General features: G+C 55.2%; 1 protein-coding gene across 1 annotated transcript in view; it reads left to right on the plus strand.

Annotated features, from left to right (window-relative positions):
- The first annotated feature begins 281 nt into the window (after nucleotides 1-281).
- LOC148139416 (nectin 1b-like) overlaps nucleotides 282-24,082 on the plus strand; it is a 63,984-nt gene continuing 40,183 nt past the window's right edge. The window contains exon 1 of the mRNA XM_087980742.1: nucleotides 282-545. Coding sequence (XP_087836868.1) covers nucleotides 479-545 — 67 coding nt within the window. The 5' untranslated portion in view covers nucleotides 282-478. The remainder of the gene's footprint in view (nucleotides 546-24,082) is intronic.

Below are 24,082 nucleotides of genomic sequence, written 5' to 3' on the forward strand. Positions count from 1 at the left end.
AAATTTTGAAAGACTAGGATTCTTCCTATTGACAGAGCAGTAATCTCGTGTTAATCAGGATCATTACCATCCACAGGCATTTTCATGGGAAAAGTGCACTGCTGGGAGAGGCTATCTCGCGACAGCTCACTTGGTCAGACCAACTCATGTTCTGTCTCAGTTGCAGTTCCGGTATTAACCCAATTTATGCAAAACTGACAGTGAAATAACACTCCTCCTTCGTGGACTGACAACTTCCCAAGTGATTGACCTCTCCTGCCCCCCCCCCCCCCACCCCAACCCCTCCAGTGGCTGCATTCACATCTGTCCCTGTGTCTACCTGTCGTGGTGAGCATGCAGGGTGAGTTCTTACAACACACCCAGGATTGGATCAGAGCGCAAATCAGTTGATCCACAAGCCCAGTCTGCAGTAAATAAAGATCTCAATACCTTCCTGAGGAAGTTGCATTTTCCGTTCAGTCTTCCTCTTAACTCAAACATGAAATCGGCGATTACTCTGTTTTTACTGTCCAGCGTCTGGCTCGATGTGAACACCATGACTCGGGGTAAGTGTTAGTTTTGTCGTGTGAAACATTAATAGTTTTCAAACTTCGTAGATCCCTCTGGAATGTTGTGTCGTTCCACAGGGATCTTGCTTTCCACATCAATAATATGTGTGTGGTGTTTCTCACTCGAAGGGCAGTGATTGGATATAAAACAGGGCTGAGCCGTTTTGCAGACTGTTAGATTTATACAGATCTGTGGGACAGAAAAAAAAAGGCCCTTCGGCCCATCAAATCTGTGCCAGTCAAAAATGAGCACCTAACTGTTGTAATCCCATTTCCCAGCACTTGGCTCATAGCCTTGACATTGAATGCACACACCAAACTCTGACCTTTAATGTTCTGAAGGTATCTGCGCCTCCCATCCTTCGAAGGGAGTGCGTTTCAGATCCCCACCATTCTCAGTTCTTCCTCACATCCTCCAGCCCCTAACCTTGAAATCTACTCCTTCCTGAAATGGAATAAACAATTAAAAATAGTTAACTCTGATGTTGTGAACACATAAGGCGATCATTTATCTCTCTGATGGCTTGTGCATACAGGTATATGCCCCTCGAGCTTCCTGTGCATTTTAATTTGTGTATATTCCATGGAAAGGACTGATATTTCGACTCGTGCATTTTCCACGGAGAGATGTTTGATTCCTCACACCCTGAGGAGTCATGGTGGGAGGGGGAAGGGGTTATGGAATCACCCACCCTGGGTCAATAATTACCCCCCAGTCAGTGCCACAATGACGGTGTGGGGAAGCGAACCCCAGCTGCTTTTGGTTACCAACATCTCCTGGTTGTGTAAGGCATTGCAGAGTGAAAGCTGGTCGCGAGGTTACAACAGTGTTAACCCTTCATTGACTGTGAGGCGTTCTGAGAGATCCTCAGCTTGCAGAAGGGGCTAGAGCAATGCACGGCCTTTCAGCCCATCGGGGGTTTGTGCCGGCCTGTCTGACTTATCCCACTTCCCAGCGTTGGGTTCGTAGCCTTGAATGCTGTGACATTCCACGTACTCTCGAAAGGTTGTGTGGGGTTTCCCGTCTCGGAGAAAGTGAGGACTGCAGAGGCTGGAGATCAGAGTCGAGAGTGTGGTGCTGGAAAAGCACAGCAGGTCAGGCGGCATCCGAGAAGCAGGAGAGTTAGCGTTTCGAACGTACGTCTTTCACCAGGAATGGTCAAGAGCTTATGCCCGAAACATCGACTCTCCTGATCCTCGGATGTTGTGCTTTTCCAGCACCACACTCTCGACTCTGGTCTCCCATCTGAACTCCCCCTCCCAGGCAGTTCATTCCAAACTCCCACTGTCCTCTGGGGATAAATCCTTTTCCTCAAAACCTGTCCAAATATCCTGCTCCTCACCTTAAAATCATGCCCCCCCCCCCCCCCACCCCCCAACCTGCTGTTGACCCATCACATAAGGGTAACAGCTGCTCTCCACTCACCCTATCCTTGCCTCTCATAATCTTATAACCAGGTCTCCCTTAACCCTTTCTGCTCCAGAGAAAATAACCCGAGCTTATCCAGCCTTGCTCCATCCCAAGGCAACATCCTGGTGAATCCCCCTCTGTACCCCCCTCCAGGACAGTCACATCCTTCCTAGAACTACAAGACCATAAGACCATAAGACAAAGGAGCAGAAATTAGTCCATTCAGCCCATCAAGTCTGCTCCGCCATTCAATCATGGCTGAGACCTTTATCAACCCCATTCTCCCACTATCTCCCCATAACCTTTGATCCCCTTAATACTCAAGAGCCTATCTATCTCCGTGTTAAATATACTCAGTGACCCGGCCCCCACAGCCTTCTGTGGGAGTGAATCCCACAGATTTCCCACCCTCTGGCTGAAGAAGTCTCTCCTTATCTCTGTTCTAAAGGGTCTTCCCTTTACTCTGAGGCTGTGCCCTCGGGTCCTAGTCTCTCCGACCAATGGAAACACCTTCCTAACATCCACTCTCTCCAGGCCATACTGTATGCTTCAATCAGATCCCCCTTCCCATCCTTCTAAACTCTGTCGAGTATAGACCCAGAGCCCTCAAACATTCCTCATGCATTAAGCTTTCCATTCCTGGGACCATTCTCATGAACCTCCTCTGGGCCCACTCCAAGGGCCAGTCCATCCTTCCTGAGATATGAGGCCCAAAACTGCACACAATACTCCGAATGTGGTCTGACCAGAGCCTTATAGAGCCTCAGAGGTACATCCCAGCTTTGATATTCAAGTCCTCTCAAAATAGATGTCATCATTACATTTGCCTTCCTAACCACTGACTCAACCTGCAAGTTTACCTCGAGAGAATCCTGGACTAGAATTCCCAAGTCTCTTTGCACTTCAGACTTCTGAATTTTCTCCCCATTTCAAAAAGAGTCCGTGCCTCTATTCTTCCTACCAAAGGTCATGACCTCACACTTTCCCATGTTGTACTGTATCTGCCACCCTTTTGCCCACTCTCCTGACCTGTCCAAACCCTTCTGCAGCCTCCCTGCCTCCTCAATGCTACCTGTCCCTTTACCTAACTTCCTATCATCTGCAAACTTAGTCAGAATGCCCTCAGTTCCTTCATCTAGATCATTAATGTATAAAGTGAAGAGTTGTGGTCCCAATACTGAGCCTTGTGGAACACCACTTGTCACCGGCTGCCATCTGAGAAGGACCCTTTTATCCCTACTCTCTACTTTCTGTCAGACAGCCAAGTTTCTATCCATGCTAGCACCTTGTCTCTGACACCATGGGCCCTTATCTTACCCAGCAGCCTCCTGTGTGGCACTATGTCAAAGGCCTTCTTGAAGAACAGGTAGATAATATCAATTGGCTCCCCTTGGTCTAACCTGCTCGTTACTTCCTCAAAGAATTTTAGCAGATTTCTCAGGAATCACCTCCCCTTGATGGAACCATGCTGACTTTGCCCTATTTTCCCATCCACATCCAATTATTCAAAAATCTCTTCCTTCGCAATGGATTCCAGGATCTTGTCCATGACCGAGGTTAGGCTAATCTGTAATTTTCTGTCTCTTGCCTCACTCCCTTGTTAACAGGGTGTCATGTTAGCAATTTTCCAGTCCTCTGGGGCCCTCCCTGATTCTAGTGATTTCTGAAAGATCACCACTACCACCTCCACTATCTCTGCAGCTATCTCCCTTAGATCTCTAGGGTGTAGTCCATCTGGTCCAGGTGATTTATCCACCTTCAGGCCATTCAGTTTATCTATCACCTTCTCCTTGGTGATGGCCACTATACTCAACCCTGCTCCTTCTCCCTTGAATTTTTGGGATATTACTCGTATCTTCCACCGTGAAGACTGACACGAGGTCATTATTCAGTTCCTCAGCCATTTCCTTGTCCCCCACTACTATCTCCCCAGCGTCAGTTCCTAGCGGCCCAATGTCCTCTTCTGCCTCTCTTTTGCCCTTTATACATCTAAAAAAACCTGACAGTCTTCCTTTATATTAGTGACTAGCTTCTCCTCATATTTAATCTTCTCCCTCCTTACTTCATTTCTTATTGCCCGCTGTTGGTCTTTGTAAGCTTCCCAATCCTCTGGTTTCCCATTGCCCTTCCCTACAGTATATTCTTTCCCTTTTGCTTTGATGCTACCCCTGACTTCCCTGGTCAGCCACGGTTGCCTCATCCTCCCTGTACCCTGCTTCTTTTCCCTCGGGATGAATCCCTGCTGTGTCTCCTGAATTACTCCCAGAAATCCCTGCCATTGCTGCTCCACTCTCTTTCCTGTGAGGCCCAACTCCCAGTCCATTCTCCCCAGCTCCTCCCTCATGCCTCTGCAGTTGCCTTTATTCAGCTGTGAAAACGTTACCTCAGATTCTACCTTCTCCCTCTCAAATTGCAGAGTGAATTCGATAATTTTATGATCACTGCCTCCTCAGGATTCCTTCACCTTAAGCTCCCTTACCAATTCTGTCTCATTGCACAACACTAAATCCAGAATTGCCTGCTCCACCACAAGCTGTTCCAAAAATCCATCTCACAGCCATTCCACGAATTCCTTTCCTGGTGAACCACGACCAACCTGATTTTCCCAGTCCAGCTGGACACAGCGCTCCAGCTCTGGCTGAGCCAAAGTCCTGTGTAGCTCCAGCATCACCTCCCCGCCATGGCTGATAAAAGCCAGTGTCCTGTATTAATGAGCCTGTCCTGCCACCTTCAGAACTCTGTGGACAAACACCCCTAGACCCCTTGGTTCCTCTGAGCTCCCTCGGGTGAGAACTTCAGGACCGCAAATGCTGGAGATCCGAGTTGAGATTGGGGTGCTGGGAAAGCACAGCAGGTCAGCCAGCATCCGAGGAACAGGAGAGTCAACGTATCGGGCAACAGCCCTTCATCAGGAATGAGACCTGACCAGCTGTGCTTTTCCAGCACCATGCCCTTGACTCTGGTAGGTCCTCCCTGTCTTTCTTTCCCTTTTTCCCTGACACCGGAGAAGTGGGGCTCTCCAAATGAGCCGAAGTTGGGGGGAGGCTCATTTCTGTCAGTCACAGTGAACAGAAGGCGGAGAGGTCGGTATTTTGGGTGTAACCAGGTTTGTAGGTTCCAGCATGGGGCAGCACGGTGGCACGGTGGTTAGCACTGCTGACTCACGGCGCCAGGGACCCGGGTTCGATTCCAGCATCAGGCAACTTTCTGTGTGGGGATTGTACCTTCTCCCTGTTACTGTGTTCGTTTCCTCTGGGAGCTCCGGTTTCCTCCCACAATCCAATATGTGCAAGTTAGGGTGGATTGACCATTGGAAATTGTCCCATAGTGTCCAGGGATGTGCAGGTTAGGGTAGATTGGCCATTGGAGATTGTTCCATAGTGCCCAGGGATGTGCAGGTTAGGGTGGATTGACCATGGGAAATTGTCCCATAGTGCCCAGGGATGTGCAGGTTAGGGTGGATTGGCCATGGGAAATTGTCCCATAGTGCCCAGGGATGTGCAGGTTAGGGTGGATTGGCCATGAGAAATTGTCCCATAGTGCCCAGGGATGTGCAGGTTAGGGTGGATTGGCCATGAGAAATTGTCCCATAGTGCCCAGGGATGTGCAGGTTAGGGTGGATTGGCCATGAGAAATTGTCCCATAGTGCACAGGGATGTGCAGGTTAGGGTGGATTGGCCATTGGAAATTGTCCCATAGTGTCCAGGGATGTGTAGGTTAGACGCATTAGTTTAGGACTAAATGTAGGGTAAGAGGGAAATGAGTCTGAGTGGGATACTCTTCTGAGGATTGGTGTGAACTTACTCAGCTGAAGGGCCTGTTTACACACAGTATATATTCTAGGGTGATAATCGATGATGATGAACATCTCCACTTTATTTTGTCTCCAACCACATTTATATTACACCCAAAACATTGACTTCTCCACCTCCTGATGCTGCCTGCCTCGCTGTTTTCCCCCAGCCTCCTGCTGTCCCTCCTGATGCTGCCTGCCTCGCTGTTTTCCCCCAGCCTCCTGCCTGTCCCTCCTGATGTTGCCTGGCTTGCTGTGTTCCCCCAGCCTCCTGCCTGTCCCTCCTGATGCTGCCTGCCTTGCTGTGTTCCCCCAGTCCCCTGCCTGTCCCTCCTGAAGCTGCCTGCCTTGCTGTGTTCCCCCAGTCCCCTGCCTGTCCCTCCTGATGCTGCCTGCCTTGCTGTGTTCCCCCAGCCTCCTGCCTGTCCCTCCAGATGCTGCCTGCCTTGCTGTGTTCCCCCAGCCTCCTGCCTGTCCCTCCTGATGCTGCCTGCCTTGCTGTGTCCCTCCAGCCTCCTGCCTGTCCCTCCTGATGCTGCCTGCCTTGCTGTGTTCCCCCAGTCTCCTGCCTGTCCCTCCTGATGCTGCCTGCCTTGCTGTGTTCCCCCAGCCTCCTGCCTGTCCCTCCTGATACTGCCTGGCTTGCTGTGTTCCCCCAGCCTCCTGCCTGACCCTCCTGATGCTGCCTGCCTTGCAGTGTTCCTCCAGCCTCCTGCCTGTCGCTCCTGATGCTGCCTGCCTTGCTGTGTTCCCACAGCCTCCTGCCTGTCCCTCCTGATGCTGCCTGCCTTGCAGTGTTCCTCCAGCCTCCTGCCTGTCCCTCCTGATGCTGCCTGCCTCGCTGTTCTCCCCCAGCCTCCTGCCTGTCCCTCCTGATGCTGCCTGCCTCGCTGTTTTCCCCCAGCCTCCTGCCTGTCCCTCCTGATGCTGCCTGCCTTGCTGTGTTCCCCCAGTCCCCTGCCTGTCCCTCCTGACGCTGCCTGCCTTGCTGTGTTCCCCCAGTCCCCTGCCTGTCCCTCCTGATGCTGCCTGCCTTGCTGTGTTCCCCCAGCCTCCTGCCTGTCCCTCCAGATGCTGCCTGCCTTGCTGTGTTCCCCCAGCCTCCTGCCTGTCCCTCCTGATGCTGCCTGCCTTGCTGTGTTCCCCCAGCCTCCTGCCTGTCCCTCCTGATGCTGCCTGGCTTGCTGTGTTCTCCCAGCCTCCTGCCTGTCCCTCCTGATGCTGCCTGGCTTGCTGTGTTCCTCCAGCCTCCTGCCTGTCCCTCCTGATGCTGCCTGCCTTGCTGTGTTCCCCCAGTCTCCTGCCTGTCCCTCCTGATGCTGCCTGCCTTGCTGTGTTCCCCCAGCCTCCTGCCTGTCCCTCCTGATACTGCCAGCCTTGCTGTGTTCCCACAGCCTCCTGCCTGTCCCTCCTGATGCTGCCTGCCTTGCTGTGTTCCTCCAGCCTCCTGCCTGTCCCTCCTGATGCTGCCTGCCTTGCTGTGTCCCTCCAGCCTCCTGCCTGTCCCTCCTGATGCTGCCTGCCTTGCTGTGTTCCTCCTGCCTGTCCCTCCTGATGCTGTCTGCCTTGCTGTGTTCCTCCTGCCAGTCCCTCCTGATGCTGCCTGGCTTGCTGTGTTCCTCCAGCCTCCTGCCTGTCCCTCCTGATGCTGCCTGCCTTGCTGTGTTCCCCCAGTCTCCTGCCTGTCCCTCCTGATGCTGCCTGCCTTGCTGTGTTCCCCCAGCCTCCTGCCTGTCCCTCCTGATACTGCCAGCCTTGCTGTGTTCCCACAGCCTCCTGCCTGTCCCTCCTGATGCTGCCTGCCTTGCTGTGTTCCTCCAGCCTCCTGCCTGTCCCTCCTGATGCTGCCTGCCTTGCTGTGTCCCTACAGCCTCCTGCCTGTCCCTCCTGATGCTGCCTGCCTTGCTGTGTTCCTCCTGCCTGTCCCTCCTGATGCTATCTGCCTTGCTGTGTTCCTCCTGCCAGTCCCTCCTGATGCTGCCTGCCTTGCTGTGTTCCTCCAACCTCCTGCCTGTCCCTCCTGATGCTGCCTGCCTTGCTGTGTCCCTCCAGCCTCCTGCCTGTCCCTCCTGATGCTGCCTGCCTTGCTGTGTTCCTCCTGCCTGTCCCTCCTGATGCTGTCTGCCTTGCTGTGTTCCTCCTGCCAGTCCCTCCTGATGCTGCCTGCCTTGCTGTGTTCCTCCAACCTCCTGCCTGTCCCTCCTGATGCTGCCTGCCTTGCTGTGTTCCCCCAGCCTCCTGCCTGACCCTCCTGATGCTGCCCGCCTTGCTGTGTTCCCCCAGCCTCCTGCCTGTCCCTCCTGATACTGCCTGCCTTGCTGTGTTCCCCCAGCCTCCTGCCTGTCTACACTGGATTCCAACATGTGTAGTTTTTACTGTGTTCATTCAAAGTGGAGAAGTAGCCCTTGGCACAGCAGCTCTGTCCTGCTGAGGTTGGCTGTGTTACACAGTTTACTGTGCGGCTATCAGGGAACGCTTCAGAAATCTTCAAACCACATTGTTGCAGAGCGACAACCACAGTGCGAGAAACCGAATTTCACACCCATTCACTGACGTTCATGTTCCAACCCCTAGCGATAAAACCTGGTGGGATTCAGAAGACAGTGAGCAGATATAATTAGGCTGGCCATTTATAGGTTCAGCGCTGCATTGTTGCAGAATCCACATTGTATCAGCTATGTATTCCGCTGTCTAAAAGCTGACTCCCGTGGCCACCAATTGCACTGTCACTTCTTTCTCACTGACCAGTCACGGCTTTAACCTTCAACAGAGTCATGCTGCAGGGAAACTCCTGCATGCCAGCCATGTTTCCCGAACTTAACTCGTCCCGTTTGTCTGCATTTCCCCAGATTGGTCTAAACCGTCCCTATTCATGTCCCTGTCTAGATGTCTTTTAAAAGCGATAACTGGGTCCACATCTATCACTTCTTCTGGCAGCTCATTCCGTACACGCACCACCCTCCAAAATCATTAAATAACTGGGCTCAGTTCTGTTCCTGCAGTGAAAATGTTGTCCCTCAAGTCCCCTTTAAGTCTTTCCCCTCTCACCTTAAAATTATGCCCTTTACATACATACAGAGTCATAGAGATGTACAGCACAGAAACGGACTCTTCGGTCCAACCTGTCCACGCCGACTGGATATCCCAACCCAATCTAGTCCCACCTGCCAGCACCCAACCCATATCCCTCCAAACCCTTCCTATTCATATACCCATCCAAATGCCTCTTAAATGTTGCAATTGTACCAGCCTCCACCACTTCCTCTGGCAGCTCATTCCAAGTTGCCCCTTAGGTCTCTTGTATATCTTTCCCCTCTCACCCTAAACCTATGCCCCTCTAGTTCTGGACTCCCCCTACCCCAGGGAAAAGACTTGGTCTATTTTTCCTGTCCATGCCCCTTATAATTTTGTAAACCTCTATAAGGTCACCCCTCAGCCTCCGACGCTCCAGGGAAAACAGCCCCAGCCTGTTCAGCCTTTCCCTGTAGCTCAAATCCTCCAACCCTGGCAACATCCTTGTAAATCTTTTCTGAACCCTTTCAAGTTTCACAACATCTTTCCAACAGGAAGGAGACCAGACCTTATCAATGGAGCAGCATTGTCACACTGCACTGATCATGTTGCCACTCTAAACTAATCCCATCTGCTGGTTCCTATCCCTCTATTCCCTACCTGTTCATATGTCTGTCCAAATGTCTCTTAAATGTTATTATCATATTATATTGCCAGCGCCTTTACAGGGTCAATGATATGACATTCTAACTAATTTGAAAGCTTTCCCTTTAAGCCATTTGACAGACCCACTCCCCCTTTGTAGGAGCTGTGAACGTACACAGTTGGGTGGTTACCACTGGGCACTCAGTGCTGGCCTAGCCAGTAATATCCCCCCACACCTCCCCCCTCCCACCCCAACGTGTAAGGACAATACGCTTATGTTTCAAATGATCTGCAAAATGATCAGGGGGTAGTTAGGGTCTGGATGACGCTGTCTGGGAATGTTGGGGGGGGGGTCAAGTTAAATCTAAACGCTATTTGGAAAGGTGTGTGCGCAGGGACCCGGGGACAAGGCGGGAGAGTGGGCAAGCGGGGATAGAACTAGCACCGAAACAGTTGGCCGAATGGCCTCCCACTGTGGTTCTAGGAGGCTGGTTCCTGATAGGTGGGCTTCCCTTGGTCCTCCCAACTGGTCCCCAATGGCACATTTGGAAGGAGAGTTGGTGAGTTGACGCAGTGAGCTGTTTGCAAATGGCACCTGGTGTTTCAGTGGCGTGAATATGAAATATGACAATGGGGGGGTGAGGGCACACTGATTGCCCTGTTTGCCAATCACGGGAAGAGTGTGGATGGTCACTTATTGAGAAGATAAATCCATTAGAACACGTTCTCCTTGTGCTGTACAGCTCTTTGTTCAATGTTTAAGTGTGGCACATCTGAGGAGCATCTGTCGAGCAGTTGACCTGAATGGCTTGTACTTGAGTCATGGATTTATAGCATCATAGAGCATGAAAACAGGCCCATCGTTCATAGAACACAGAACATAGAACATTCCAGCGCAGTACAGGCTCTTCGGCCCTCGATGTTATGCTGACCTGTGAAACCAATCTAAAGCCCATCCAACTATTCCATGGTCATCCATATCAAGCTTCGAGCGGTGCTGGAAAAGCACAGCAGGTCAGGTAGCATTTGAAGAGCAGGAAAATCGATCTTTTGGGCTAAAGCCCTTCACCAGCCCTTCACATCCTGATGAAGTGTCGATTTTCCTGCTCCTCGGATGCTGCCTGACCTGCTGTGCTTTTCCAGCACCGCTCTAAGCTTGACTCTAATCTCCAGCATCTGCAGTCCCCACTGCTGCCTACATGATCATCCATACGCTTACCCAATGACCACTTAAATGCTCTTAATGTTGGCAAGTGGAGAGTGTGGTGCTGGAAAAGCGCAGCAGGTCAGGCAGCATCCGAGGAGCAGGAGAATCGACGTTTTGGGCATAAGCCCTTCCTCAGGAATCCTAGAATCATTGAATTCCTATAGTGTGGGAACAGGCAAGTCCACACCAACCCTCCGAAGAGTATCCCACCCAGACCCAGACTCCTGAAGAAAGGCTTATGCCCGAAACGTCGATTCTCCTGCTCCTCGGAAGCTGCTGTGCTTTTCCAACACCACACTCTCGACTCTGATCTCCAGCATCTGCAGTCCTCACTTTCTTCTCCTTAACATTGGTGAGTCTACTCCTGTTGCAGGCAGGGCGTTCCACACCCCTACTACTCTCTGAGTAAAGAACCTCTACCTCTGACATCTGTCCTATATCTCAATTTAAAGCTATTTCCCCTCGTGCTAGCCATCACCATCCGAGGAAAAAGGCTCTCACTGTCCACCCGATCTAACCCTCTGACCATTCCAACCAGTCCTAGCCAAACTTAATCCCCAAACTAAACCCGTCCCAGCTGCCTGCTCCTGGCCCATCTCCCTCCAACCCTTTCCTGTCCATGTCCTTATCCAAATCCCTTTTAAACGTTGTAACTGCCCCCCCCCCCCCCCCCACTGACTTCCTCAGGAAGGTAATTCCACACACGGACCACACACTGGGGAAAATAATTGCCCCTCCTGTCATTCTTAAATCTCTCTCCTCTCACTTTTAAATATTCCCCCTTAGTTTTGAAACCCCCACCCACCCTACAGAAAAGAACAGCTACAATTAACCCTATCTATACCCCTCATGATCTTATAACCTCTCAACCTCCAGTGAAATAACGTCCCAGCCTTTCATTATAACTCAGATCTTCCATTCCCACAAAATCCTTATATTCAGTTATGAACGGTTATGTCCCTGCTGGTTAACTATCACTGGGTTAAATCAGTGCGAGACGCCAAGGAATAAATGGATGCATTCCTGTCTTTACAGGAAGCAATTAGACAATTAGCATAACGCACCAGAGGAATTGGAATCTGTGCTGTGTGTGCACCAGAAAATAATTCACATGAAATTATCGTAATGGTAGAAAGTCATTTGTGTAATGCTTTGATGAAACGGATCTGAACAACATTTTATTTGTTCTATTACAAATGTTATGAATAGTATCAGCGTGGGGGAGAAAAATGATTTCAAATACTAACAGCAAAACCAATAAGGAAACTCCACAACCAAGAGCAATAACACTTGCGCCACATGAATGCCAGGCTATGACCATCAGCAATAAGAGAGAACCTAACCACTGCATCATGAATTTCAACGGTGTTATCATCACTGAATTCCCCCCACCCCCGAAAACAACATCCTGGGGGTTGTTATTGATTAGAAACTCAACTGGACTCCCCATAAACACAGCGGCTACAAGAGCAGGTCAGAGGCTGGGAATCCTGCAGCGAGTAACTCCCCTCCTGACTCCCCCCAAAGCCTGTCCCACCATCGACAAGGCACAAGGCAGGAGGGTGAGGGAGTGCACCACACATGCCCCGGATGGGGGCGGCTCCAAAAACACTCAAGACGCTCGACACCATCCAGGGACACAGCAGCCCCCGGCTGGATTGGCCCCACACCCACAAACATCCCCTTACTCCCTCCCCCCACCGACGCACAGTAACAGCAGTGTGTACCATCCCCTCCCTCCCCCCACCGACACTCAGTAACAGCAGTGTGTACCATCCCCTCCCTCCCCCCACCGACGCTCAGTAACAGCAGTGTGCACCATCCCCTCCCTCCCCCACCGACGCTCAGTAACAGCAGTGTGTACCATCCCCTCCCTCCCCCCACCGACGCTCAGTAACAGCAGTGTGTACCATCCCCTCCCTCACCCCACCGACGCTCAGTAACAGCAGTGTGTACCATCCCCTCCCTCCCACCACCGATGCTCAGTAACAGCAATGTGTATGATCCCCTCCCTCCCCCCACCGACACTCAGTAACAGCAGTGTGTACCATTCCCTCCCTCCCCCCACCGACGCTCAGTAACAGCAATGTGTACCATTCCCTCCCTCCCCCCACCGATGCTCAGTAACAGCAGTGTGTACCATCCCCTCCCTCCCCCCACCGACGCTCAGTAACAGCAGTGTGTACCATCCCCTCCCTCCCCCCACCGACACTCAGTAACAGCAGTGTGTACCATCCCCTTCCTCCCCCCACCGACGCTCAGTAACAGCAATGTGTACCATTCCCTCCCTCCCCCCACCGACGCTCAGTAACAGCAGTGTGTACCATTCCCTCCCTCCCCCCACCGACGCTCAGTAACAGCAGTGTGTACCATCCCCTCCCTCCCCCCACCGACACTCAGTGACAGCAGTGTGTACCATCCCCTTCCTCCCCCCAAACAAGGCTCAGTACCAGCAGTGTGTACCATCCCCTCCCTCCCCCCACCGACGCTCAGTAACAGCAGTGTGTACCATCCGCTCCCTCCCCAACCGATGCCCAGTAACAGCAGTGTGTACCATCCCCTCCCTCCCCCCACCGACACTCAGTAACAACAGCGTGTACCATCCCCTCCCTCTCCCACCGACGCTCAGTAACAGCAGTGTGTACCAACGCCTCCCTCACCCCACCGACACTCAGTAACTGCAGTGTGTACCATCCGCTCCCTCCCTCCCCACCGACACTCAGTAACAGCAGTGTGTACCATTCCCTCCCCCCTCCACCAACGCTCAGTAATATCAGTGTGTACCATTCCCTCCCTCCTCCACCGACACTCAGTAACAGCAGCATGTACCAGCCCCTCAATCCTACACCGACGCTCAGTAACAGCAGTGTGCACCATCCCCTCCCTCCCCCAACCAACTCTGAGTAACAGCAGTGTGCACCATCCCCTCCCTCCCCCAACCAACTCTGAGTAACAGCAGTGTGTGCCATCCCCTCCCTCCCCCCAGTGACACTCAGTAACTGCAGCGTGTAACATTCCCTCCCTCCCTCACCGACGCTCAGTAATACCAGTGTGTACCATTCTCTACCTCCCCCACCGACACTCAGTAACAGCAGTGTGTACCATCCCCACCCTCCCCGCACCGACGCTCAGTAACAGCAGTGTGTACCATCCCCTCCCTCCTCCACCGACACTCAGTAATAGCAGTGTGTACCATCCCCTCCCTCCCCGCACCGACGCTCAGTAACAGCAGTGTGTACCATCCCCTCCCTCCTCCACCGACACTCAGTAATAGCAGTGTGTACCATCCCCTCCCTCCCGCCCACCGACCCTCAGTAACAGCAGTGTGTACCATTTCCTCCCTTCTCCACCGAAGCTCAGTAACAGCAGTGTGTACCATCCCCTCCCTCACCCACCGACGCTCAGTAACAGCAGTGTGTACCATCCCCTCCCTCCCTCATCGACGCTCAGTAACAGCAGTGTGTACCATCCCCTCCCTCCCCCCAACAACGCTGAGCAACAGCAGAGTGTACCATCCCCTCCCTTCCTCACCGATTCTCAGTAACAGCAGTGTGTACCATCCCCTCCCTCACCCACCGACACTCAGTAACAGCAGTGTGCACCATCCCCTCCGTCCATCCACCAACGCTCAGTAACAGCAGTGTGTACCATCCCCTCCCTCGCCCAATGAGGCTCAGCAGAAGCAGTGTGCACCATCCACTCCCTCCCACACCGACACTCAGTAACAGCAGTGTGTACCATCCACTCCCTCCCCCCACCGACGCTCAGTAACAGCAGTGTGTACCATCCGCTCCCTCCCCAACCGATGTCCAGTAACAGCAGTGTGTAACATCCCCTCACTCCTCCACCCACACTCAGTAACAACAGCGTGTACCATCCCCTCCCTCCCCGCACCGACGCTCAGTAACAGCAGTGTGTACCATCCCCTCCCTCCCCCCCACCGACGCTCAGTAACAGCAGTGTGTACCATCCCCTCCCTCCCCCCACCGACGCTCAGTAACAGCAGCGTGTACCATCCCCTCCCTCACCCACCGACGCTCAGTAACAGCAGTGTGTACCATCCCCTCCCTCCCCCCACCGACACTCAGTAACAGCAGTGTGTACCATCCTCTCCCTCCCCCCACCGACACTCAGTAACAGCAGTGTGTACCATCCCCTCCCTCACCCACCGACGCTCAGTAACAGCAGTGTGTACCATCCCCTCCCTCCCCCCACCGACACTCAGTAACAGCAGCGTGTACCATCCCCTCCCTCCCCGCAACGACGCTCAGTAACAGCAGTGTGTACCATCACCTCCCTCACCCCACCGACCCTCAGTAACAGCAGTGTGTACCATCCCCTCCCTCCCCCCCACCGACGCTCAGTAATAGCAGTGTGTACCATTCCCTCCCTCCTCCACCAACGCTCAGTAACAGCAGTGTGTACCATCCCCTCCCTCCCCCCACCGACACTCAGTAACAGCAGTGTGTACCATCCCCTCCCTCCCCCACCGACACTCAGTAACGGCAGTGTGTACCATCCCCTCCCTCCCCCACCGACGCTCAGTAATATCAGTGTGCACCATCCCCTCCCTCCCCCCACCGACGCTCAGTAACAGCAGTGTGTACCATCCCCTCCCTCTCCCACCGACGCTCAGTAATAGCAGTGTGTACCATTCCCTCCCTCCCCCCCACCGACACTCAGTAACAGCAGTGTGTACCATCCCCTCCCTCCCCCACCAACGCTCAGTAACAGCAGTGTGTACCATCCCCTCCCTCCCCCCACCGACACTCAGTAACAGCAGTGTGTACCATCCCCTCCCTCCCCCACCGACCCTCAGTAACAGCAGTGTGTACCATTCCCTCCCTCCTCCACCGACACTCAGTAACAGCAGTGTGTACCATCCCCTCCCTCCCCCCACCGACGCTCAGAAACAGCAGTGTGTACCATCCCCTCCCTCACGCCACCGACGCTCATAAACAGCAGTGTGTACCATCCCCTCCCTCCCCCCACCGACACTCAGTAACAGCAGTGTGTACTACCCCCTCCCTCCCCCACCGACGCTCAGTAATATCAGTGTGTACCATTCCCTCCCTCCTCCACCGACACTCAGTAACAGCAGTGTGTACCATCCCCTCCCTCCCCCCACCGACGCTCAGTAACAGCAGTGTGTACCATCCCCTCCCTCCCCCACCGACGCTCAGTAACAGCAGTGTGTACCATCCACTCCCTCCCCCACCGACGCTCAGTAACAGCACTGTGTACCATCCCCTCCCTCCCCCACCGACGCTCAGTAACAGCAGTGTGTACCATCCCCTCCCTCCCCCACCGACGCTCAGTAACAGCAGTGTGTACCATTCCCTCCCTCCTCCACCAAGGCTCAGTAACAGCAGTGTGTACCATCCCCACCCTCCCTTCCCCACCGACGCTCAGTAATAGCATTGTGTACCATTCCCTTCCCCCTCCACCGACGCTCAGTAACAGCAGTGTGTACCATCTCCTCCCTCCCCCACAGACGCTCAGTAACAGCAGTGTGTACCATTCCCTCCCTCCCCCCACCGACACTCAGTAACAGCAGTGTGTACCATCCCCTCCCACCCCGACCGACGCTCAGCAACAGCAGTGTGTACCATCCCATCCCTTCCCCACCGACACTCAGTAACAGCAATGTGTACCATTCCCTCCCTCCCCCCACCGACACTCAGTAACAGCAGTGTGTACCATCCCCTCCCACCCCGACCGACGCTCAGCAACAGCAGTGTGTACCATCCCCTCCCTTCCCCACCGACCCTCAGTAACAGCAGTGTGTACCATCCCCTCCCCCCCCCACCGACGCTCAGTAACAGCAGTGTGTACCATCCCCTCCCTCCCACCACCGACGCTCAGTAACAGCAGTGTGTACCATCCCCTCCCTCCCCCCACCGACGCTCAGTAATAGCAGTGTGTACCATCCCGTCCCTCCCCCACAGATGCTCAGTAACAGCAGTGTATACCATCCCCTCCCTCCCCCCACCGACGTTCAGTAACATCAGTGTGTACCATTCCCTCCGACTCCCCACCGACACTCAGTAACAGCAGTGTGTACAATTCCCTCCCTCCCCACCGACACTCAGTAATAGCAGTGTGTACCATCCCCTCCCTCCTCCACCGACGCTCAGTAACAGCAGTGTGTACCATCACCTCCCTCCCCCCACCGACGCTCAGTAACAGCAGTATGTACCATTCCCTCCCGCCCCACCGACCCTCAGTAGCAGCAGTGTGTACCATCCCCTCCCTCCTCCCCCACCGACCCTCAGTAACAGCAGTGTGTACCATTCCCTCCCCCCTCCACCGACGCTCAGTAACAGCAGTGTGTACCATCCCCTCCCTCCCCACACCGACGCTCAGCAACAGCAGTGTGTACCATTCCCTCCCCCCTCCACCGACACTCAGTAACAGCATTGTGTACCATTCCCTCCCTCCCCCCACCGACCCTCAGTAACAGCAATGTGTACCATCCCCTCCTTCACCCACCGACGCTCAGTAAGAGCAGTGTGTACCACCCCCTCCCACTCCCCACCGACACCCAGTAACTGCAGCGTGTACCATTCCCTCCCTCCCTCACCGACGCTCAGTAATAGCAGTGTGTGCCATTCCATCCCTTTCCCAACGACACTCAGTAACAGCAGTGTGTACCATCCCCTCCCTCCCCCCACCGACGCTCAGTAACAGCAGTGTGTATCATCCCCTCCCTCCCCCACCGACGCTCATTAACAGCAGTGTGTACCATCCCCTCCCTCCCCCCACCGACCCTCAGTAACAGCAGTGTGTACCATCCCCTCACTCCCCCACCGACGCTCAGTAACAGCAGTGTGTACCATCCCCTCCCCCCCCCACCGACGCTCAGTAACAGCAGTGTGTACCATCCCCTCCCTCCCCCACCGACGCTCAGTAACAGCAGTGTGTACCATCCCCTCCCTCCCCCCCACCGACCCTCAGTAACAGCAGTGTGTACCATCCCCTCCCTCCCCCCCACCGAAGCTCAGTAACAGCAGTGTGTACCATCCCCACCCTCCCCCCACCGACGCTCAGTAACAGCAGTGTGTACCATCCCCTCCCCCCCACCGACGCTCAGTAACAGCAGTGTGTACCATCCCCTCCCTCCCACCACCGAAGCTCAGTAACAGCAGTGTGTACCATCCCATCACTTCCTCACCGATTCTCAGTAACAGCAGTGGGTACCATCCCCTCCCTCCCCCCACCGACGCTCAGTGACAGCAGTGTGTACCATTCCCTCCCTCCCCCCACCTACGCTCAGTAACAGCAGTGTGTACCATCCCCTCACTCCCCCACCGACGCTCAGTAACAGCAGTGTGTACCATCCCCTCACTCTCCCACCGACGCTCAGTAACAGCAGTGTGTACCATCCCCTCCCTCCCCCTACCGACACTCAGTAACAGCAGTGTGTACCATCCCCTCACTCCCCCACCGACCCACAGTAAGAGCAGTGTGTACCATCCATCCCTTCCTCACCGATTCTCAGTAACAGCAGTGTGTACCATCCCCTCACACCCCCACCAACACTCAGTAACAGCAGTGTGTACCATCCCCTCCCTCCCACCACCGAAGCTCAGTAACAGCAGTGTGTACCATCCCCTCCCTCCCCCCACCGACGCTCAGTAACAGCAGTGTGTACCATCCCCTCACTCCCCCACCAACACTCAGTAACAGCATTGTGTACCATCCCCTCCCTCCCCCCACCGACGCTCAGTAACAGCAGTGTGTACCATCCTCTCCCTCCCCAACCGATGCCCAGTAACAGCAGTGTGTACCATCCCCTCCCTCCCCCCACCGACACTCAGTAACAGCAGTGTGTACCATCCCCTCTCTCCTCACCACCGACTCTCAGTAACAACAGCGTGTACCATCCCCTCCCTCTCCCACCGACCCTCAGTAACAACAGTGTGTACAATCCCCTCCCTACCCCACCGACGCTCAGAAACAGCAGTGTGTACCATCCCCTCCCTCACCCCACCGACACTCAGTAACTGTAGCATGTACCATTCCCTCTCTCCTCACCACCGACACTCAGTAACAACAGCGTGTACCATCCCCTCCCTCTCCCACCGACCCTCAGTAACAACAGTGTGTACAATCCCCTCCCTACCCCCACCGACGCTCAGAAACAGCAGTGTGTACCATCCTTTCCCTCCCCCACCGACGCTCAGTAATATTAGTGTGTACCATTCTCTCCCTCCTCCACCGACGCTCTGTAACAGCAGTGTGTACCAGCCCCTCACTCCTCCACCGACGTTAAGTAACAGCAGTGTGTACCATCCCCTCCCTTCCCCCCACCGACGCTCAGTAACAGCAGTGTGTACCATCCCCTCCGTTCCCCCCACCGACGCTCAGTAACAGCAGTGTGTACCATCCCCTCCCTCCACCCACCGACGCTCAGTAACAGCAGTGTGTACCATCCCCTCCCTTCCCCCCACCGACGCTCAGTAACAGCAGTGTGTACCATCACCTCCCTCCCCCCACCGACCCTCAGTAACAGCAGTATGTACCATCCCCTCCCTCCACCCACCGACGCTCAGTAACAGCAGTGTGTACCATCCCCTCCCTTCCCCCCACCGACGCTCAGTAACAGCAGTGTGCACCATCACCTCCCTCCCCCCACCGACCCTCAGTAACAGAAGTGTGTACCATCCCCTCCCTCCCCCACCGACCCTCAGTAACAGCAGTATGTACCATCCCCTCTCTCCCCCCACCGACCCTCAGTAACAGCAGTGTGTACCAGCCCCTCACTCCACCACCGACACTCAGTAACAGCAGTGTGTACCATCCCCTCCCTCCCCCCACCAACTCTGAGTAACAGCAGTGTGTGCCATCCCCTCCCTCCCCCCACTGACACTCAGTAACTGCAGCGTGTACCATTCCCTCCCTCCCTCACAGACGCTCAGTAATACCAGTGTGTACCATTCTCTACCTCCCCCACCGACACTCAGTAACAGCAGTGTGTACCATCCCCTCCCTCCCCGCACAGACGCTCAGTAACAGCAGTGTGTCCCATCCCCTCCCTCCCCCTCCACCGACGCTCAGTAACAGCAGTGTATACCATCCCCTCCCTCCCACACCGACACTCAGTACCAGCAGTGTGTAACATCCCCTCCCTCACTTACCGACGCACAGTAACAGCAGTGTGTACCATCCCCTCCCTCCCCCCACAGACGCTCAGTAGCCGCAATGTGTACCATCCCCTCCCTCCCCCACCGACATTTAGTAACAGCATTGTGTACCATCCCCTCCCTCCCCGACCGAATCTCAGTAACAGCAGTGTGTACCATCCCCTCCCACGCCCACCGACATTTAGTAACAGCAGTGTGTACCATCCCCTCCCTCCCCCCACCGACCCTCAGTAACAGCAGTGTGTACCATCCCCTCCCTCCCCCCACCGACCCTCAGTAACAGCAGTGTGTACCATTTCCTCCCTTCTCCACAGACGCTCAGTAACAGCAGTGTGTACCATTTCCTCCCTTCTCCACAGACGCTCAGTAACAGCAGTGTGTACCATCCCCTCCCTCACCCACCGACGCTCAGTAACAGCAGTGTGTCCCATCCCCTCCCTCCACCACCGACACTCAGTAATAGCAGTGTGTACCATCCCCTCCCTCCCCCCACCGACCCTCAGTAACAGCAGTGTGTACCATTTCCTCCCTTCTCCACAGACGCTCAGTAACAGCAGTGCGTACCATTTCCTCCCTTCTCCACAGACGCTCAGTAACAGCAGTGTGTACCATCCCCTCCCTCACCCACCGACGCTCAGTAACAGCAGTGTGTACCATCCCCTCCCTCCCTCATCGACGCTCAGTAACAGCAGTGTGTACCATCCCCTCCCTTCCTCACCGATTCTCAGTAACAGCAGTGTGTACCATCCCCTCCCTCACCCACCGACACTCAGTAACAGCATTGTGTACCATCCCCTCCCTCACCCACCAACGCTCAGTAACAGCAGTGTGTACCATCCCCTCCCTCCCCCAATGATGCTCAGCAGCAGCAGTGTGCACCATCCCCTCCCTCCCACACCGACGCTCAGTAACTGCAGTGTGTACCATCCCCTCCCTCCCCCCACCGACGCTCAGTAACAGCAGTGTGTACCATCCGCTCCCTCCCCAACCGATGCCCAGTAACAACAGCGTGTACCATCCCCTCCCTCCCCCCACCGACCCTCAGTAACAGCAGTGTGTACCATCCCCTCCCTCCCCCCACCGACGCTCAGTAACAGCAGTGTGTACCATCCCCTCCCTCACCCACCGACGCTCAGAAACAGCAGTGTGTACCATCCCCTCCCTCCCCCCACCGACGCTCAGTAACAGCAGTGTGTACCATCCCCTCCCTCCCCCACCGACGCTCAGTAACAGCAGTGTGTACCATCCCCTCCCTCCCCCCCACCGACGCTCAGTAACAGCAGTGTGTACCAACGCCTCCCTCACCTCACCGACGCTCAGTAACAGCAGTATGTACCATCCCCTCCCTCCCCCCCACCGACGCTCAGTAACAGCAGTGTGTACCATTCCCTCCCTCCTCCACCGACACTCAGTAACAGCAGTGTGTACAATCCCCTCCCTACCGCACCGACGCTCAGAAACAGCAGTGTGTACCAACGCCTCCCTCACCCCACCGACACTCAGTAACAGCAGTGTGTACCATCCCCTCCTTCACCCACCGACGCTCAGTAAGAGCAGTGTGTACCACCCCCTCCCACTCTCCACCAACGCTCAGTAACAGCAGTGTGTACCATCCCCTCCCTCCCCCACCGACGCTCAGTAACAGCAGTGTGTACCATCCCCTCCCTCCCCCCACCGACGCTCAGTAACAGCAGTGTGTACCATCCCCTCCCTCCCCCCACCGACGCTCAGTAACAGCAGTGTGTACCATCCCCTCCCTCCCCCCACCGACCCTCAGTAACAGCAGTGTGTACCATCCCCTCCCTCCCCCCACTGACGCTCAGTAACAGCAGTGTGTACCATCCCCTCCCTCCCCCCACTGACGCTCAGTAATAGCAGTGTGTACCATCCCCTCCCTCCCCCCACCGACGCTCAGTAACAGCAGTGTGTACCATCCCCTCACTCCCCCCACCGACGCTCAGTGACAGCAGTATGAACCATCCCCTCCCTCACCCAACGACGGTCAGTAAAAAGCAGTGTGTACCATCCCCTCCGTCCCCCCACGGATGCTCAGCAGCAGCAGTGTGTAACATCCCCTCCCTCACCGACACTCAGTAACAGCAGTGTGTACCATCCCCTCCCTCCCCCTCCACCGACGCTCAGTAACAGCAGTGTATACCATCCCCTCCCTCCCACACCGACACTCAGTACCAGCAGTGTGTAACATCCCCTCCCTCACTTACCGACGCACAGTAACAGCAGTGTGTACCATCCCCTCCCTCCCCCCACAGACGCTCAGTAGCCGCAATGTGTACCATCCCCTCCCTCCCCCACCGACATTTAGTAACAGCATTGTGTACCATCCCCTCCCTCCCCGACCGAATCTCAGTAACAGCAGTGTGTACCATCCCCTCCCACGCCCACCGACATTTAGTAACAGCAGTGTGTACCATCCCCTCCCTCCCCCCACCGACCCTCAGTAACAGCAGTGTGTACCATCCCCTCCCTCCCCCCACCGACCCTCAGTAACAGCAGTGTGTACCATCCCCTCCCACCCCCACCAATGCTCAGTAACAGCAGTGTGTACCAGCCCCTCCCTCCCCCCACAGACGCTCAGTAACAGCAGTGTGTACCATCCCCTCCCACCCCGACTGACGCTCAGTAATAGCAGTGTGTACCATCCCGTCCCTCCCCCACAGATGCTCAGTAACAGCAGTGTGTACCATCCCCTCCCTCCCCCCACCGACGTTCAGTAACATCAGTGTGTACCATTCCCTCAGTCTCCCCACCGACACTCAGTAACAGCAGTGTGTACCATCCCCTCCCTCCCCTCCACAGACGCTCAGTAACAGCAGTGTGTACCATTCCCTCCCTCCCCCCACCGACCCTCAGTAACAGCAGTGTGTACCATTCCCTCCCTCCCCCCACCGACCCTCAGTAACAGCAGTGTGTACCATCCCCTCACTCCCCCACGGACCCACAGTAACAGCAGTGTGTACCATACCATCCCTTCCTCACCGACGCTCAGTAACAGCAGTGTGTAACATCCCCTCCCTCCCCCCACCATCACACTGTAACAGCAGTGTGTACCATCCCCTCCCTCCCCCCACCGACGCTCAGTAACAGCAGTGTGTACCATCCCCTCACTCCCCCACCGACGCTCAGTAACAGCAGTGTGTACCATTCCCTCCCTCCCACCACCGAAGCTCAGTAACAGCAGTGTGTACCATCCCATCCCTTCCTCACCGATTCTCAGTAACAGCAGTGTGTACCATCCCCTCACTCCCCCCACCGACGCTCAGTGAGAGCAGTGTGTACCATCCCCTCCCTCACCCACCGACGCTCAGTAAAAAGCAGTATGTACCATCCCCTCCGTCCCCCCACCGATGCTCAGCAGCAGCAGTGTGTACCATCCCCTCCCTCCCACTCCACCGACGCTCAGTAACAGCAGTGTGTACCATCCCCTCCCTCCCCCACCGACACTCTGTAACAGCAGTGTGTACCATCCCCTCCCTCCCCCTCCACCGACGCTCAGTAACAGCAGTGTATACCATCCCCTCACTGCCACACCGACACTCAGTAACAGCAGTGTGTACCATCCCCTTCCTCCCCCCCACCGACGCTCAGTAGCAGCAGTGTGTACCATCCCCTCCCTCCCCCACCGACCCTCAGTAACAGCAGTGTGTACCATCCCCTCCCTCCCCCACCGACACTCAGTAACAGCAGTGTGTACCATCCCCTCCCACGCTAACCGACGCTCAGTAACAGCAGTGTGTACCATCACCTCCCTCCCCCCACCGAAACTGAGTAACTGCATTGTGTACCATCCCCTCCCTTCCCCCCACCGACGCTCAGTAACAGCAGTGTGTACCATCCTCTCCGTCCCCCCACCGACGCTCAGTAACAGCAGTGTGTGTACCATCCCCTCCCTCCCCCCACCGACGCTCAGTAACAGCAGTGTGTACCATCACCTCCCTCCCCCCACCGACGCTCAGTAACATCAGTGTGTACCATCCCCTCCCTCCCCCCACCGACGCTCAGCAACAGCAGTGTGTACCATCCCCTCCCTCCCCCCACCGACGTTCAGTAACATCAGTGTGTACCATTCCCTCAGTCTCCCCACCGACACTCAGTAACAGCAGTGTGTACCATCCCCTCCCTCCCCTCCACAGACGCTCAGTAACAGCAGTGTGTACCATTCCCTCCCTCCCCCCACCGACCCTCAGTAACAGCAGTGTGTACCATTCCCTCCCTCCCCCCACCGACCCTCAGTAACAGCAGTGTGTACCATCCCCTCACTCCCCCAAGGACCCACAGTAACAGCAGTGTGTACCATACCAT

This window comes from Chiloscyllium plagiosum, unplaced genomic scaffold, assembly GCF_037043375.1.
Source record: "Chiloscyllium plagiosum isolate Xiang-an unplaced genomic scaffold, Cpla_swu_hap1 HiC_scaffold_38, whole genome shotgun sequence".
Lineage (NCBI taxonomy): Eukaryota > Metazoa > Chordata > Chondrichthyes > Orectolobiformes > Hemiscylliidae > Chiloscyllium > Chiloscyllium plagiosum.